The 19,349-nt window shown below is 44.7% G+C and overlaps 1 protein-coding gene across 5 annotated transcripts in view; it reads left to right on the top strand.

The window, feature by feature from the left end:
• Zcwpw2 (zinc finger CW-type and PWWP domain containing 2) overlaps positions 1 to 19,349 on the top strand; it is a 159,435-nt gene that overhangs the window by 107,526 nt on the left and 32,560 nt on the right. For 2 of the 5 annotated variants that reach the window (XM_029481342.1, XM_029481341.1), the window contains exon 9: positions 12,410 to 12,568. In XM_029481342.1, coding sequence (XP_029337202.1) covers positions 12,410 to 12,538 — 129 coding nt within the window. In that variant the 3' untranslated portion in view covers positions 12,539 to 12,568. Of the gene's footprint in view, positions 1 to 179; positions 444 to 12,409; positions 12,569 to 16,507; positions 16,536 to 19,349 lie in introns of those variants that run through there. The other 3 variants (XM_029481343.1, XM_029481344.1, XM_021172906.2) reach the window with 3 other exon arrangements.

The following is a 19,349-nucleotide window of genomic DNA, read 5'->3' as shown; positions in this document are numbered from 1 at the left end:
TGTGTGGAGGACCTGCTGTAGGTGTGATGAACTGTGTGGAGGACCTGCTGTAGGTGTGATGAGCTGTGTGGAGGACCTGCTGTAGGTGTGATGAATTGTGTGGAGGACCTGCTGTAGGTGTGATGAGCTGTGTGGAGGACCTGCTGTATTTGTGATCAACTGTATGGCTCTTTTTGCAGTTGTCTCAGTGCAGCCCGGAAGCTCTCACAGGCAGCCCATTTCACAGCTACCACGAAGAGGACTATATTGTGCCTGATGGTGCAGGACTAAAAGCTGGAGAATATATTGAGGTTATAACTAACAATTTAAAAAAGATAGATGCCCTAATATCTGAATTTTAGGGTGTTATTCAAGTGTTTCCAAAAGTTAAGTATAAAAACACTCACAGTCTTTTTATTTTTCTGTCAAAATTTTAAAATGTGTAGGGAGATAGGCATAAAAATTGGTATTGCTATAAATTTATACTTTGTGAATGTCCATGGCTTTGAGAGTCTATCAAGTGGCATATACGTTTGAGTATTCGAATTTTAGGACTTATGAAAAATCCTGACGTTTGATTTGTAAACTTTTGTTTGTTTTGATTTTATAATTGTTTATGAAACTTAATCATAAACAGGTGCTGTTCATGAGTATTTAGGCCTTTCTTCAAATAGAGCTATTAAAATGGCTACCTGTTCTGTTAACAAGTCTCAGTGAGAACTCAAAGGTAACACATGCAGAAAGTGTTTTTGCAGTTGGCTGGAACTACTTTAATTATAAGGAAATATTAAAGATATATTCATACAATAAAGTCTGAGAATTTCCCAAAGACAAAACTGTCAGCTGTCTTATTGCATTGGAAACAGTTATTATTTCTCACCATGGCTCCTAAGTATAGCACCCTGGAACTTTGGAAGACCAGAGTCCTGGCCCCTTCCGTCCCTGCTGAGTCAGCTTCTGTCCAGGTGAGGCTGGGACACGGAGCTGAAAGCCCATCAATCTTCTGCATGAAACACCCAGTGCTGTAGGGGATGAAAATGTGTGTCATTCCTCAAGGATTCCCTGAGCAGTTTCAGTGCAGGTCTGGTCTGTATTTGAAGATAAAATAGTGGGCGACCTAAAGAAGACAAAAGCCACAGACCGATGCAGAGGTGTTAGAAATGTAAGGTGTGTTCATAGAAAGGAGCTAACACAAAATTAGCTTCATTAAGATAGAGCCTCAAACCAGTTGCCTAGTGCCCCATAATGAGCTCTGAAATGAGAGACAGACCCTTCAGGACCAGTGGACAAAGAGGCTTCTGACTTAAAGATACTGAGGCAGGTGGCAAGCTTCATTCCCATGCCTAAGTCTGACCCATCCTGTGTGGCCCAAATCAGGAAGGCACTGATAAAGATGAGCTGTAACGTAAGGTGGTTCCTGGTCTACAGAGTGGGAGCCGAGCCCGTTCTCAGCTGCTAGTGGAAGGGAGACTAGAAGGCAGCAGCACAGCCTGCTTTCTTATCAACTAGAGAGAACTGCAGGGAGGGGTGTGGCCTGATTCTGAGAGAGAAAAGGAAGCAACTGAAGGGTCTGTAGCCCACCAGTGAGAGAAATGGGAGCAAGTGAGTAACCCTAGTAAGGGGCAGGCCGGATGGTGATGACCAAGGAGGTAAGGCTTGGTCTGTTCAAGACCTTGCCATTACAGCAAAGGAGAGCACTCTGTGCACAGAAGATCCGTATGTCTAAGATTAAAGCCCAAGCTGACCGTGGAGACGGACCTGGACTCAGACTGTTGTGAGACTGGCATGCATGAGAGGGCAGCAGACAGACATTACTGGGCCAGCCTCTGCTCCATGTCTGAGGGAATCCATTGCCCTGATGTTAGCTCAGATTGTCAGCTTCCACATCAAGAGTCTCAGGGTTGCCAGCAGGCAGCCAGCCACCGGCAGGTTAGGTGTCTGCACAAAGTCTTATTAAACCCTCAGCTGCCTGGGAAGAATGTACCACCTCGGCAGGGTTTTAAATGGCAAAGGGTCTCTGCCTGACAGGGATGTTACACATAGATACTTCATTTGTCCTCCATGAAAGCTTAATATCACTTTCGTCTGTTCAAGTCAACTTACAGACCTCATTACTTCAAGTTCATCAGGTGCTTAGCACGGCCTCCTTTGTTCCGTCGTCTCTTCTCAGAATCTCGTTGCTGAGGAGCTAATGCATTTTTAACCAACTCAAGCAACCGGAAGGTCTGGTTTGTAGTGCGTCAGACAGCAGCTGCTAACTCTCTGAGCAGTGGCTCTGGCAGGAGGCTCCCGTGTGTGTGTGTGTGTGTGTGTGGGGGGGGGGGGGGTTCCTAGGAAATAATGAGTTTTATGACCTGCCTGCCTAGTATATGTTGACAGTTGCCACTTTGTTAATGATTTGACATTTCCTGGCAGTCTAGCAGGAATATTGACACTTTGTATTCTCAGACACCTTTAGCGGTCTTTTGTTGGTTTGTTTGTTTGTTCTCCCTAACTCCTCCCAGAATCTTTACAATGTACAAATGCTACAATTCTGTCAAGTATCCAGGAACTTCCAAATGCTATGATCAGACAATCAAAACCTCTCCTTTGAGTTGGAAAGTCTGCAAGGCTCAGCCTGCTTTGCTGGTTTCAGTGAATCTCACTTATGTCTGTGGTGGGCTTCACGTCTGCTTTGCCGTGGTTCTGTTGACCTTGGTAGGCTCCCTAATATGTCTGGGAAGCAGACAGCTGCTTTACGATCTAGAGCATTCCCAGGTGGAGGTGTTAGTGCTTTTTGAGTCTGCTTCATATTTTACTTTCCATCTTGCCCCAGGCTAGCCCAGCTTGTCCTCATGTAGACAGCAAAGCAACGAGAGCAAGAAAGAGCTTCACTGTTAGGTAGTTAGTTAGATATTAACAGGCTCGGAAGACAAGGGGGCTAGACCCCTCTCCCTCATAATTAGCAGGATATAACGCCAAGGACTAGAGCAGCAGAGTTTTAATTGCTGTGTTTGTCTCTGGAGGAGGCATGGCATCCTCAGCTGCCCAGACAAAGGTCATTGATAGATAATCAAATTGGATTCTGGAGCCCCAAAGCTTATATGCTTTCTATCTCGCAATGGGCTTTCTGATTAAAGGACAAGGACATATGGTGATTCCTCCCATTAGAAGCAATCCAAATGGACCTGTCAGTTGCCAGGTCAAAGCAGTGTCCCCCCAAGAAAACATGCTTGTTGTAGAGAAGTGATATAAAACCTGCTTGGGATCCAGATCAACACAATGGCCCTTTGGACATTGTCCACTCTTACCCCTCAAGAATGTGTTCCATGTAACTCTGATCTGTCTCCTACCTACATTCTATATGGCATTATCTGATTTATGAAAGGCGCAATGATCTGGGCGATGAAGAGAGTCCAGAAAAAGATTCCAGTGCCAGTGCCAGACAAGGAAGGATGCTTCTGCGTGCATCCTCTTTACTGAAATCTCTTGGTTCAAATCAAGTCACAGAGCTCATACCAGTCAGATGGAGACATGCCACCAAAGAGCATGGACCCAGATGTAGGTAGGGCATCTGACACTTGCTCATGAGGAAGAGAATATTTCACTTGCAATCTTAAGAACATCAGATAAATTGTTGATAATTGAAAACCCTCACAAACTTATTTTCAGGTAAATATGTATTTTAAAAAGCATTTATGAATTTATAGCCAAATAAAGGTCTCCATTTTTTCTTTTGCCTTTTGACAGTTAATGTAAATATTTGCATACTATAAAACTAATTACTTGGTATTTTATTGCACTTATATTGACATAATGACCTACTCTCTTATACTGGTCATTTACCTTGTTTTTATTTTCATAATTAGAAACCACCTTTGCACCAAAGTCCACCATTCAATTCTTGCATGCATGTACATGTTTTTCCTTGTCTTTCTTGGGAGGCAAATTAATGGGCCTGTACCAGTGTACAACTTTAAGGCTATCTGTGTCCACTGAGTTTATCAGCCAAATAAAATGTACACAGGTTCATTTGTTTCTGAGCAAGGAGATTGCTTGTAACTGTGTTGGGCTAAGTTTTGTTTATGACCAGGTGACCAGGGACTATGAGATGGGCAGGTTTGGGGTGTTTTTTTTTCTGATTCCTTAAAACATGGTCAAAATGAACATCAGAGTAGCTCATAGAAGAACATCTGAAATAAGAATAATAAATTCAATAGTCATTAGGAACAGAATGATACATTAGAAGACATGACAGGTCTCTTGCTTCAGTTGTGACATGTATTTTCAGTCAATCATTGTGAAGAAATATCAGTGGAGAGCCATTTTTCTAGGAAACTGGTGGAATGATGGAATTTTGGGGTGTTCCCATGTGGGCACAGATAGGGAAGCTAGCACTTCAGAGAGTGACATCACTCTTCAAGCTTATTTGGTTGAGTTGTCTCTTGCTTCATGACCCCAATCTGTGAGTGTTTTATATTAGATTCCACATTTCTCTGGGTCACATTGTTAGTTTGTTATAATAAAAGCCTGACATGTGTTCTTCCACCTGTGTGCATGGTTGTTTGGTGTTTCTGTAGTTTCTGGGTCCTGGTACTTTCCTCTGCTGGTGTTGGAAGGTACGATCCCTCCCCTAACTGTGCGCATCACGGCCTACACCCCAATAGCAAAGGCAAGCTGACAGAAGACTAACACAACCAGTGAATTTAGTCACAGTTTTCTGTGACCAAGAAGCCTCTAGAATGAAGAACCAAAAGTCCTGGGGTTGGGGGGGGGGGACTCTCTACATTTTATGCTTAGGTCTAGTGAAGAATGCATCATATAGAAACATAGTTAGACAGGTGTGTGATCTAACGGTAGTAGACCTGGTGAAGGGAGGGAGCAAGCCTCTGTTCAGACCATTCTTAACCTCTCTGAGACATCTGCTGGATTCGAAGTAGGGCTGTTTCTAGAGTAGGAGCCCCATGACCTACTCCAGAGTGGATGTCAGAGAAGGATTTTATGGCCAAGTCTTCCACAGAGAACAGAGTTGGTTAGAACAATAGTTTTAACGTGTGTGGCTAGCCTTGAGGAGAAGGCTTCAGGTCTACCCTGGGAAGTGGGATTCTGGTTTTATCCTGCTTCCGTGAAGGGAGACTCAGCCATGAGAGATGGGGTCAGGCGAAGGTCAGAGGAAAACTACTTCTGGAGCTGCTTCCCAAGCTGTCTCAGTCACGGTTCTACTGCTGGGCTGAGACATCTTAACCAAGTCAACTCTTTTAAGAGATCATTTAGCTGGGGCCTGCTTAATACTTTCAAAGGCTTAGTCTATTATCATCATGGCAGGAAGCCTGTTACTACAGCAGTGGTTGAGAGCTATATTCTGATCTGTAGTCAGAGAAAGAGGCGTGAGAGACAGACAGGCAGGCAGGCAGGCAGGCAGACAGACTGGACCTGTTTTGAGATTTTGAAACTTTAAAGTCCACTCCCAGTGACATACTTCTTCCGACAATGCCACACTTTCTCCAACAAGGCCACACCTCCTAATCCTTCTAATCATTTCAAACAGTTTCACCTTGATGACTAACCATTCAAATATATGAGCCTATGGGGACATTCTTCTTCAAACCACAGTTAATAAGAATGAGACACAGTCCTAACCCTTGTGTTATTAACATCCCAAAGTGTTGCGTCTCTCAAAACCATTGTTGATACCAAAATTTTTACACATAGAGTATGGATCCCTCTCAGTCAAGCGGTTCACTTTATGGACTTTGTAAATTTTAGAAACATTGAATAAGTGAACGAATGCAGCCCCTGTTTTTAGGATTCTTGGAATAGCTGTCCTAACACAACCTAGGGCTGAATCGCATCAACTCAGTCCCAATTACAAAAGTTCAACTTCCCAGCAGTGCTTAACCCTTGAACTGTCTGCAACTTAGTGCTCACTTGCATGTGGTCCAGTGTGATCCATTTCTTAGTTCTTTGCAGGGTAGCCAGTCTCCCAAGCACTCCTTACCTTCTGTACTTACATTCTGCTATATCCAGTCTCCTTCCACAGTGAGTAACACTGACTTTCATCAACCCTTAAGATACTGAAGACATGACCAGGTAGCCTCCGAGCCTTACTCATAAAGGGCATGTGGCTGGCTTCCATTTTATTTGCCTTTGGGTGAATCACCTACCACCTAGTGAGTACATTTGAACTATTCCATTTAGAGAGACATCCATGTTGGTGAAAATAGGCCTTCTGCCCTTACCCAGCACCAATTTGAGAGCCATGTGGGATTGCTTTTCTGAAAGGGCATCAAGCAGCCCCAATCAAGCCTTCATATGACAAGATGTCAGGCTGAAATTGTGAAGCAAGCAGCCATGAGAGGCTGAACTAGAGTTCCTTAGCACCTGCTTTAGATTTCTGGCCCACAGGAACCCTGTTAGGTAATAAATATCTCTTAAGCCATGCCATTAGTGGTTGATGATGTCAGTGGCACATTAATAGGAAACTAATACATGTGATGAGCTTGTCTCACCAAGTAGATGATATACAGCAACAGGAAAAAACACCTTGTGTTTCAGACAATGGCCTGCTATATAATGCTGAGATAAAAATAGTCTCAATAAATGTTGCTAAGGTTTTGTAATTAAGTCCTAATCAAGTCAAGAAGTATTTATGGAATACCAGCCAGACACTCTTCTTGTACTATGGAAATCAGTAAAGCTGGGGAGACAGACTGGCCAGTAGTAAAATGTTGCTTTGGAAGCAAGACAATCTAAGTTTGATGCCCAGAACCAATACTAAAAGGCCTGGAATGTATAGTCTTGCAATCCCATCAGCAGGGAGGCAGATGAAAGAATCTCCAGACCTTGCTAGCTAGATGGCTTAGTCTGTTTATCAAGCTCCAGGTTAAGGAGAAGGAGAGACCACATCTCAGAAACCAAGGTGGTTAACTCCTGACTAAAGGCCCTCAAGGTTGGCCTGTGGCTTCCAAACTCACATGAGCGTACACAAAGATGAACAGGTAAATACATGAAAGCAACAAGTAAATCCTTGTGGAGAAGGCAAGTAGAAATAAAATAGACACGGGGGCCCGATGGAAATGTGAAGCAAGAATGGAAGAGACGGGAGATGCTGTTTTATGTGTTTTAGGTTTGAGTGACTTCTATGATGACACCTGAGCTAAGAGCTATGTATTTATCTGTGAAAGAGCATCCAAAGCAGAAGGAGCCATATGTGGACAGCCCAGGGACTTGGAAAGGCCTGGCACAGGCAGAAAGGCAGTTCCTGGGGCCAAGTTCATTCTGTCCTAGACACCACAGTTCAGGTCATCGAATCTCTCACAGTGGCACCTTTGTCATTAGGATCTCTGACAGAATGCTAGGCACCAGTCCACATTAAACAGATTTGTTCATGCACATTTATCACTTTATAAAGATAAACATAGTTAATGAGTCAATGCAGGCTAATATTTGTTGCAGGAAAAAGAATTAGGAAAAACACTGATAGTAATCGTCTGTTATTTCTGCTTCTCAAAGATCTCTGCCCTCATTAAGACCATTATTATGCATTGATAAACTATACAGCTCTGTGATAACACAGATATGTTTGAGGTGACTGACATGCCGTGAAAGAACCAAACTTGGTATACATTTTCTAAGATGTAAGATGTCACAGCAACTAATTAGCTCTCCCTAAAGAAGTACTAATACAATTCTGTTTCCTCAGTGTTCTGTCATCCCATGCAATGGGATTGACTATTTTTTCCCTCATTACATGTGAGTTTGGTGATTGATGAATAATAGATCCTCCCATGGCAACAGCATGTTGGTGATCGCAAATAAATGGCCGCTCACAGACATCTGAATATCCCCCTCTTACTTTGCCCTTGAGATAAAATCTGTTAGGCCCAATGGTATAGGCCTGTGATTCCAGCTATAGGCAGAGGCTGTGAGACCACTATTCACGGCCAGCCTTGGTAATTCATGAGACCCTGCTTCAAAGTAGAGGACAGACAAACGGCTTGGGAAGTATCTTAGAAGTGGGGTTCTTGCCTAACATGTGCAAAGCACTGTTGAGCCAAAACTGCTAAACACATACATAAACATATAAACAATTTAAGCTTCCATTCAGCGTTCCAGGTCATCATGTGAACAAAACCCTTGCACTGCTTGGCTGGTAGTGGCCATTAATCTTTCTTTACACATATGAGCTCTTGGTTCTCTTTATTACTTCCCACTTTTATAAACATCTTGGCAAATTAATGAACTGTGTCATTTGTTAACTCGCAGAAAGGGACATAGGAAGAGTGGACTGAGGTAGGATAGAGTAAAAGAATTAAAGAGACAAAGCCAGAAAAACACACTGAGTGAAAGCTGAACAGGTCCTTACACACACACACACACACACACACACACACACACACACACGCACACGCACACGCACACGCACACGCACACGTGTCCAGTCTCTGGGGGCTTGTCTGCCCGTGTGTGCCCAAGTGTGTGAGCGTACCATGGAGATGTAACTGGAAAGGAACAAGGACAACTGTTAGACTAGGATGTATTTGTAGGAAGAAGTGTCCATGATTATTTTTGAATATTTCTACTGGAAAAAAACAATTACCATAAATTCTTTTTTATTCTTTAGTAAAAGTGGGTCTATTCAGATTGTAAGCAAAATATTAGAAATAACTGAAAAGACACACACTTACCAAATAGCTCACCTGGAAACGTACTCTTGTGCATTTTATCAAAGCAAATTAAAATGTATGATGCAGTGTGGTTTATAATTACTCTTTCTCAGCTGTAAACAATCCTAGAGGTTAGGAAAACAATGAGCTCTTCATTCTTCATCCTGATTTTTAAATTAGCCTACAAATGTGTATGCAAAGTCACTTAAGTAGGGTTTTTTTTGGTACATATTTAAATTTTGTTTGATCCAATTTTTTTCTCTGGCAAAAACTTGTGGCTGTTGCAAAACAATGATTTGAAGGCCTTGTTACTTAGTTTAAACCAAACTCAGTGTATATTTATGTTGATACCTTTTATTTTTTATGAATAATACTTAACATTTATTAAACCTTATTAGATATGCCCGTTTCTTCATTGAATGTTTCAGCTCAGAATAAAACATCCAGTTCACACTTCTATCTAGTGAGCTTCACAGACAGAGACATTGACTCATGAAAAGGTTTGTCCCTCGAGGCCTAATGGCAGAGAAAAATTAAAAATCATTCTGACTTTAGAAACATGTACCTTGATCTGACAGTAAGTTTTGGACAAATGAAGCTGCCAGTGCCTAAGTTTGTCACATCGGACATTGATACCCATACATATGGCAAAGCAGAAAGAAGGACAGGAGCCCAGGATCCATGGTGCAGAGACTCTCCAAGGAGCAAGAAGTCTGGAGAGAGCTTTCTTTTTCAAGATTATTTTACTTTTAATCCTCTCTCTCTCTCTCTCTCTCTCTCTCTCTCTCTCTCTCTCTCTCTGTGTGTGTGTGTGTGTGTGTGTGTGTGTGTGTGNTGTGTGTGTGTGTGTGTGTGTGTGTGTGTGTGTGAGAGAGAGAGAGAGAGAGAGAGAGAGAGAAAGAGACAGATTCTCTGGAGCTGGAGTTAGCAACAGTGGGTGCTAGGAACCACACTCAGGTCCTCTGGAAGAGCAATGAATGCTCTTAACTGCTTAGCCATTTCTCTAGCATGGTGATGGGTAATATTACTTGAATGTCAGTGTAGTGCCCAAATGTGTGGTTAAATGTTATTCCTTGGTGTGTCTGTAAAGAACTGTTTTTATCTACAACTGTAACTTTTTATCTACAACTGTAACTTGACTATTTCACAGGCTCGTTAAGGTAAGGTATAAGGTGTGATCCAGGAGGAAGTAAACTATACTCTCAGAACAAAATAAAAACTATGGAAAATTTCTAATTTATACAGACAAATCAGGACATGGTTAGGAATAGATAGTGAAGGCGTGAGGTAAAGGCAGGAGGAGCTCGTGGTGGTCAAGCTGAATTGACTGATTAGGCAGAAATTCCTCATTTAATATTGAAAGTGAAGCTAGAAAGGGCTCCAGTGGAATTTATCATTGATTAAAACTTGACTACAAGGTGTAACACCAGGAGAGAATGTAAAATGGCACAGTGCTCTGCTGGAGGGTAGAGGAACAGGTTCAAAGGCTGAGAGAGATAGGAACTTGGGAACAGTGGGTTCAAAGTCCGAGAAGCAAGTCCCAGAGCAAGATATACCTGCATGAAGGAGTCTGTCGAAGATGCCTTCCAAGAGGGCTTTGTGAGCTAAATTTGTAGGTGGTACCTTAACCACACTTGAAGATGCCCATGGTCACTTCACTGTAGGCCAGGTCTTATGGCGAAGATTTCAGTGATTGCATTGGGAAACCAGAATGCAGTTGGATGAATTGGATCCCAGAGATGTAGAAACCATGTTTACTATGACGTATGGCAGAGCAAAAGCAACAGTCACGGTGGTCTGACTTCTAAAGACTCACTGTGATGGTCCATCCACTGTGGCCTTTGTTCTTGCTTGATTTAATGGTTGGTCATCTTGACACAGCCTGGAATCATAGAAAGGAGTCTCAGTTGAGGGATTTTTCCAGATCAGATTGGACTGTGGGCATGAATGTCTGTGTGGGTGGTGGGGGGGTTGTCTTGATGGTCATGTGATGTAAAGAGGTCCCAGCCCACTGTGGGAGGCACCATTCCCTTGGAAATGTCTAAGAAAGCCATTCCTTGGGCTGTGTAAGAAAGCTCGCTAACTAGCTAAGCATGAGCCTGCAAGTGGGCCATCAAGCACCATTTTCCCATGAGCTCTGCTATGCTTCCTTGGCTGGGTTGAGTCACCTGGTGAGAGGTAAGACTGTTTCTTGCTTTAAGGTCTTTCAATGATGAGTTGATACCCGAAGGAGGAAACGTACCATTTTCCTTCCCAAAGTTGCTGTTGGTTAGCGTGTTCACCACAGCCACAGAGGTGTCATTAGAACAGTATTCTCAGAAGGTAGATAGGAATCCTACTCGAATTTTCCTGATCTGTCTAAGCACAAAAGTGTTTAGTCGAGCGAATGAAATTTTGAATTGGAAAAACAAAGTTAACAACTCCTCACTCAGTTCTCAGCCTTCAGCGAGTATACAGAAGCAGAGACACTGGGTCCCTCTGAGAAAAGACTTGAAAACATGGCTCAAAATATTCCCCAGTAGTCTATCTCATATCCCAGAGGAGCTTCTGGACTCTGACCAAGGTGAACTTGTGTTTGGGAGAAGTTGCAAATGAGATGCCTTGGGCAGTATGATCTGAATCCTGAAGACCGTGAACACCACTGGCATGCTGCTGCAAGCCAGGTAGCCAGTGGAGATTCGCTCAGGTGCACCTCCCAGGGAGCTCCTCCTCACAGTGAGCTCACTGCACGCCCGACAACCCTGCAGCTGCTTTCCCAGTTCGAGCATGCATACATGTAACTGATGTGATCAGAAGCCGACAGAGCCTACACTGGGTCTCACACGTTTAGAGCTGAGAATCAGTGGAAACCTCTGCAAGTGTTTGTTCCTACACAGCTTAGGCCTAGGACAATGTTAAATCAGTATTGCATTTCTAGAGGGACTGCAGAGTTTAGTGCCAGGAAGAGGGGCCTGGATGATACATTGGTGTCTACCCTCACATACACACTTCCTGCTCTCCCGTATGGCCTGTGAGGAATACAGACAGACCTCAGAGAACAGTGTTATACCACTTTAAACTTACCCACGTGGTGGGCCAATTCCAGTGTCTTAGTATATGTATGCATTTATGACAGAATACAACAAGTTGGGTAATTTATGAAGAATGAAAACTTTCTCACAGTTGAGGAGGTTGGGAGTTCCAAGGTCAAGACCACTATAGTTCCGAGATCAAGGCACCTATAGTTTCAGTGGTAGCATGAGGGCTTCCAAGATGGCCTTCATGGCCACATCCACTGGAGCAGATGACACTGCATTGTCACATGATAGGAGACGAGTGCTGTGTAAAGCTCTTCTGGGAAGGCCTTTATCCTATTCCTGAGGCAGGGAGTCCCATGACGTAACTGTCACTTACTGTCAACTTGGCACACCTGAGTGCAGGAGAGAATACTCACGAAGCATCCCATTGCTACTGCCAGATGGTTTTCCATTGCCTGATCAAATGAACATGGCCTCTGCTAAACAATGTAGAGTTACTGATCTGGCAAATACCTTTTCGTTTGATAAATCTACGTTTTGAGACAGAGCCTCATGTGGAGTAGGCTGACCTCAACCTCATTATGCTGCTAAGGAGGATCGCAAATCTCTGATCCCTACCTCTTGTGTTTTATAGCCTATGAGAACCGTTAGTTTTAATCTGGAACGGCCAGCAGCAGCTACCCCACCTCAGGCTGTGGTGTATTAACTGCCTAGTCCTGTATCCCACTAGGGTTCGAAGGTACTGTGAATTACCTCTCCTTTCCACAGATGTCACATGGATTCATTACACAGATGACTTCATGCTCCCTGGACCTTGTGAGCCCAAAGCAGCAGCTGTTAGCATCTGTGTTTCAGAGGGCGAGACAAAAACTCCTCAGGGATTGCAGAACTTCCTGAAAGCCCATGGATACATTGCTATCAGAAAAGGTAAGTCTGGATGTGTAGTGTCTACAGAACAATTGCTCCTTTCGTGATGGGATCGGTCCAGTGTAATCTAAGAAGCTAGGTTGTCAGGCCGAGCAGTGATCCCACATGGAGGACTTGGGTTTGTTCTCTGCTGCTAGCAGGACTGCACACCCAGCAGTCAGTGGGACCAAATTCATCTTGGTGAGTAACCTTTCTCAGATGCCAGTATCTCTTCTATGGCGAAAGATAAGTTGCCATGCCTCCTTCTGATGGCTAAGAGAGAAGCATAATGCTTACTGGGTCTCTGTAGAGGTGGAGGCAATGTATTCCTGAGTTATACCTAGTAGTGTGGTCCATTTACCAAGTGACTCACCACATGGTAGTTTTGAGGTATACCTGGGCAAGGGAAGGCTCTGCACTGGTCAAGGCCTGAACTATGGTATGGCTTTTGGAGGGCAGGTGTGGTACCAAATCGATGGAGATACCTTACAGGGGTAGGACAAGACTCTAAGAAGGCTATACATGCTTGAATCTCACAGCCAAGAATCAAGGACTGGATACAGGAGTGGCAGCCCCCATCCTCTGAACTCATCAGCATCCGCCATTTGCCATCCTTCAGCCTTATGCTCTGTGACAGTTAATAGGTTAATGTTCACTGTCAACATGAATAGTCTGGCCATCACCTCTGGGCATATCTGTAAGGGAGTTTCTAGAAGAGTTTAACTGTGTAGGGAAGATGCACTCTGGATGTAGGCGGCATCAGTGCAAGGGTGGAGTCCTTGGCACAGTAAAACTGAGTGGAGTACAGCATTTCTGTCTTCCTGCTTTTTATCTATAGGTGCAATACAGCCAGCTGCTTCTCATGTCCCTCTGTATACCTTCCCCGCCATGAGGGACTCTCACACCTTAGACCCAAGTAAACCAATCCTTCCTTATGTCATTGTCTCGCTGTAAATTTTATTACAGTGAGAAAAGTAACTAATGCATGCTTCCTTTCCTAGATGACTTAGCTTTACACAGAGTCATGCTTTTACATTGAACTCGGAGCTAAGGTTTCTGGCCACTCTGGGTCTTTTACACTTCTGAGTAGACAGACAGAGACTGGCTGGAGTGACCGACCAGTTCTGATGATCCAGTGGAGAATGGTTGACATACCAGAGGCTACACTCTCTCCTCTCAGCAGATAACACTTGCTAATTATTCCACAACCAGGAGTGGTCTGTGTGCCTGGCTCCCAGTCCATGCTGGGACTTGGTCTGGCTTGGGACAGCGTAGGGCTGGTGCATACTATCACAAACACTGGGAACTCATTTGTGTAGCTTGCCTCGCTGTGTCTAGGAAACATTGTTCCCTTAGTGTCTGCTGCCACCTCTGACTCATATACTCTTTCTGTCCCCACAATGACCCACAAGCCTTGAGGTAGGAGGTTTCAGTATAATAGTTCCCTTTAGGGCTGAGTATTTTCCAGTCTCTTCCTTTCTTAGTCACTGTTATATTGCTATGAAGAGACCATGGCCAAGGGAACTCTTATGAAAGAAAGCATTCAATTGGGAGCTTGCTTACAGTTTCAGAGGTTTAGTCCATGATCATTGTGGCAGCATGCATGGCACTAGAATAATCGCTGAGAGCTACATCCTGGTCCATGTGCTGAACAAGGCAGGAGATAGGGGGAGACAGAGACAGACAGATGCTGCATCTGGCTTGGGGCTTTTGTAACCTTAAAGCCCACCTTCAGTAACAAACTCCTCTTACAAGGCTATACCTACTCCAACAAGGACACAGCTCTTAATCCTTCTAATCCTTTCAAACAGTGCTGGTGAATAAGCCCATGGGCCATCCTCGTGCAAATCCTCACACTACATCCTCTTCTGTACTTGACACAGTTGCTGTGTTAAGCAAAATCTACTGGAAATAGAAGCTTCTTATATAAGGGTTGAAAGATGCATGGATCTATGGGTAGAACAATAAGAAGTCTTACGAATTGATTTACGATTCTGTCCCATTGTGTCCTGCATGGCTTCGGGGATTGACCTAACTGAAATGGCATGGACACACTCTAAAGCTGGGACTGGAAAAGCTTAAGGGTCCCAGAAACTCAGTGTGGGTGAGGGTTTGAATATGCTCAGCCAGGAGGAGTGGCACTACTAGGAGGTGTGGCCTTGTTGGAGGAAGTGTGTCACTGTGGATATGGGCTTTAAGACCCTCATCCTTGCTACCTGGAAGCCAGTCTTCTCCTAGCAGCCTTCAGATGAAGATGTAGAACTCTCAGCTCCTCCTGCACCACACCTGCCTGGATGCTGCCATGGTCCCTCCTTGATGATACTGGACTGAACCTGTAAGCCAGCCCCAGTTAAATGTTGTCCTTATGCGAGTTGCCTTGGTCATGGTGTCTGCTCACAGCAGTGGCACCCTCCCTAAGACAGTGTGTTTGTTTTTTCCAGCGTACAGGGTGGCAGGGCCATTGCATTCATGGTGCATGTCTATAGTCCCAGAACCTCAACTGTGGGATGAGAGGTGGATACAGAAGACTCTCCTGGAAACTCATGAGCCATTGCGTTGGGACCCCAAAGCAGATGCTAGTGGGATCCCACAAGGTGGGAGGCAAGGACTGTCACCCAAGCTTTGACCTTTACATATGTGAAGTGGTACACATACACCCTTATATACATATATGTTCACACATACACATATGCCCTCATATACACAGCTTTATACTTGTATGCATACACACATCCCTATATAGACATGTACATACACACTTGTGTACACATATGTGCACACATACCATATACACTTATACAAAATAAACAAATACTTTTAAATGAGAAGTGGGCTGATGTGATGTCTCAGTGGGTAAAGGCCCCCATGTGTGAGGACCTGTGTTTAATTTCAGGAATCTACGTGGTGGGAGAGAATTGATTTATACAGGTTCTCCTCTGAGTTCCACATGCACCCCTTTTCCCCACCCACACATGGCATACACAAAATAAGTAATGTTATTCTTTAGCACCATGTCCTCAGGCATCCAAAAGGCCAAGATGAGTTCATCCTTACAAACAAAAGACAACCTCCCTCAGTAATGAGTGGTTAGTTCCCACAAAGCACCAGGAAAGCTGCTTTTAGGTGTTATTTCCAAACTTCTCAGCAGCACTGAAAGCAAGGAGAAAATCAGCACAGATCCTTCTGGAGTGACATCATCCTGGTCATTGAATTCTCGGACAGAGGAAAGGAGAGTGGGATGGACAGGACTTGGGGGTGGGGTCTGTCTGCATGTTGAAAGCACATGGAGGACCCCATGCAGAACTCTATGGAGCACGCACAGCCTGGCACAAGTCCCTTCTGGACGGCTAGAATCCAGAGGTACCGAGCGCCGTTTCCTGGGTAGAAAAGGATCCAGCTCCAGCTTGCAGAGAGGCAGACTTTCATGAGGACTTAGAATCCAGAGTGACACATGGCCACTGGCCTCAGCTGTGCTGAGGGGAGAGCGCGTGGCAGAGAAGGAGGCAGACATGAGGATGGACGGCATTTTGATTTATCACCTTAGTGTATGTAATACCCAGCAGCCCCAAGAGAAATGGGTCACCTGAGGAGTCGCTCCCAGTGGTGGCAGCTGCCCTCATAGAACTTTTCTATCTTGAGCAGACAGAGACTTAGGCCCTGAGGTTTTACTCCATCCAGCCACTTGTCTCAGGGATTTGGGACTGGATGGAACTGCAGAAATTTGGAGTTGTTGCAAGATATAGCAGTCTGTGAACATGATCCACAAAACTAAATTCTTGACTCCTTCCCTTTGCTCCTGGCGTATAACAAGTCACCCCAAACCTCGGTGGCTTAAAGCAGGAAGGATGCATTGATATGATGCACGTGTCTGTGGACTGTCTGGCCCTCCTTGGGATCACTCTATGTCTTTGGCTTGGATGTGTACTCTGATGTAGGCACATGTCTGTTTCCCTGGGACAGAGGCTATGGACAAGCATGTCATCCTGTGGCAAAGCCAGAGAAGTGCAGAAGAGCAAACAGAAGCGGTCTGTTCTCCTGAAGCCTAGGCTCAGAGGTACACACCATCATTTCTGTCACCTTGAATTTGTCCTAAACAAATCACAAAGATTCTGCCAATAATTTGAATATACTGCGCATGCATGCACATGTGTATACACACACACACACCTACCTTTGTGCTGACACTGTCAGCTCTTACATCAGTGCCTTAGGGAAGACCTGGAGGGAACAATCAGGAGGCTTATTGTCTTTCAGTTCCTTCTACCATGTGAAGACTCATTCCCTTGGGAAATGCAACCACAACATGGGCACACGCTCCACCAGGACCTGATCTTGTGCATTTCAACCCCTACAGCTGCGAGGAAACAAATGTCTCTCTGTTCTCCAATACCCAGTCTTAATTTTGTTGCAGAAGTGCAAGCAAATTAAGATGTACTAGAGACTGGTGCCAGAGAAGTGGGATGTTGCTATGACAAAATTCCTCTTTGGAGACAGGGAGATGGGTCACTGGCAGAGGCTGGTACAGTTACACTGTGCTCAGCAATCTACCTTGTTGTGACAATAGCAAATCCCAAGCCTACCTTCACCAAACCTGGCACATTTCCACTTGTTTTGCAGTCTTGTATGCTAGAACAAGTCTAAATTATCACAACTAGGGCAGGAAGGGAGGCTCTGGTGGCAGTGGTGGGCAGCCGTGCCACCCTTAGAGATTGTCTGAGTTCTTATGACCAGAATGCCGGACTGAAAGTTGAGGAAACAACCATTCTGATGTTTTCGTCCATAGTGGGGGGCAGCTTAGGGGCCTGGAGGAAAGAACTTGGTTGAATTATGTCAACATCTTAATATTTTGTGGAAACAGAATTGAAAGGCAACAGATAAGAGAGTTTACAGATGAGATCTCCAAGTGAACAGGACACCACCTTGCTCTTAAAAGGAGAAGAAAAAATGAATCAAATTCGAGGTGGAATGCTATTAAAGAGGAAAGGTGGCCGGAAGGTTGTGATACCGGAGAGAGCGTGCTTAGAGAGACCAGCGGGAGTGAAAAGGCCAAGAGCTATCCACCAAGACAAAGTCCAGTGAGAGCTGTTTCTGCATCCCCAGCTAGCTCCAACCAGGACTTGGGGGAAACAGTGTGATAACAGAAGCCTGGAGGACACGGGCATTTTCTGTCTTGCTTTCCTCGTGTTCTGGTGCAGTGGTCCTGACCCTTGGTCCACCCAGCTGTCACCACGGGGATGCAGGTGGAGCTCTAGGCCACCACTTTGGAAGCCACGTCACAGCCCTCGGTAATACCTACATGGTCCTAACTCTGCCTGGAACGTCACAGCCCTCAGTAATACCTACACGGTCCTAAGTCTGCCTGGAACATCACAGCCCTCGGTAATATCTACACGGTCCTAACTCTGCCTGGAAGAATAACACATACTGGATCCTTTTGGATGCAAAACTGGCTCCTGCTGCTTCTATGCCCAGAAAGTTAAATTCTCATTCACCGATAGAAAAATAAAACAAACAAAAAGCCATGACAGGGTTGGAAGTAGGAAAAACTTAGCTTTGTACTCACTTTCATGAGCCTTTTTGCCTGCATTCTCTTCCCCTCTCTTGGTCTTCTTTCTAAATGTTACACTGTGCCTATACTCACACTTGCTTACATGCAGATGTGTTTACATCATACGCCGAGAGCCATGAGGGTGAACATGTGGGCTTGGTTTGGTTTTCTTTCCTAGTTGGGTTAGCCTCCGGTAACATTATGTTTTTATGCCCACTCATTTTCCTACAAATTACATTTTTCCTTACAACTGAATCATATTGATCTCTATAGATTTTGTAATCGCCACTTGTACTTTACCTGACCTGTTTTTTCTAACGTTCTTCATACTTTTTTTTTTGAAAGCCTATGCTCCCTCAGTGTGTTAACCCCACTTCTTTCTGAGTTGCTGTCAGGACTCGGTGCACTGATGTCATGTGGCTCTGACAGTTTTCCTGCCCTTCTCTTGCCGAGACTAGCTCTGATTGCTTGTGTGCAGAAGGGCTTTCACTAAAAGCACTAGCCAAAGAAATGGTGTAAGGAAACAGGAAGGTGGCTTATTCATCCTGACAGTTGGATATTTAAAAGTTGAAGAGGGGGAGGAGCCAGAGTAGCCTTGGTTGTATTTTGCAACATCAGGCAATAACCGGATCTGCTGCAACAAATGGCTAAGGTTATGGCCCCCATAAAGCTTAATTTGCATTTGGAATATTCCTGCACATTCACTGAGAATGCAAAGCAGGCTCTGCAGGTTTGAGCTACACTGCATTTCGGAATCTCGGTGGTTCATGCAGAGGCACGGGGAGAATGGCTTGCTGCGTGTGTGACCGGCCTCAGCTCTTGCCCCTCTGGACAGGACATACAGAGCTTTAAAGCAGATGGTCTTCCTGGGCTACCCTTGGAGGAGACACAGTCACCAGATGGTCTGATGTGAATTGTGACTGGGCCACACTGTGGCCAAGCAGATTATCTGGGTCATTCTGGGGGACTGATGGAGATGGTCAGAAGACTGATTGCCAAGGTTGGAACCTTTGGTATGAGGACCAGAATGACTCAGGGGGTGGTGCCTGCCGTGTTCTGCTCCAGCTCACTCAGTGTGCGGTAAGCAGGTCTTGTGTACAGAAGCGGAAGTGAGATGAGAAGCTCACTGTCAGAGAACCACAGTGCACAGGGGATTCCGTTTCCAGATGAAGCCAACGCCCAGCAATCACAGCCTGAGGAGCAGCCCCATCCCGTGCTGTCCACCTGCCTCTCCCTCTCAGGAATGCATAGGTC

The sequence above is a fragment of the Mus caroli genome, chromosome 9, assembly GCF_900094665.2.
Source record: "Mus caroli chromosome 9, CAROLI_EIJ_v1.1, whole genome shotgun sequence".
Classification (NCBI taxonomy): Eukaryota; Metazoa; Chordata; class Mammalia; order Rodentia; family Muridae; genus Mus; species Mus caroli.
This window is presented reverse-complemented; position numbering and strand designations above follow the sequence as displayed.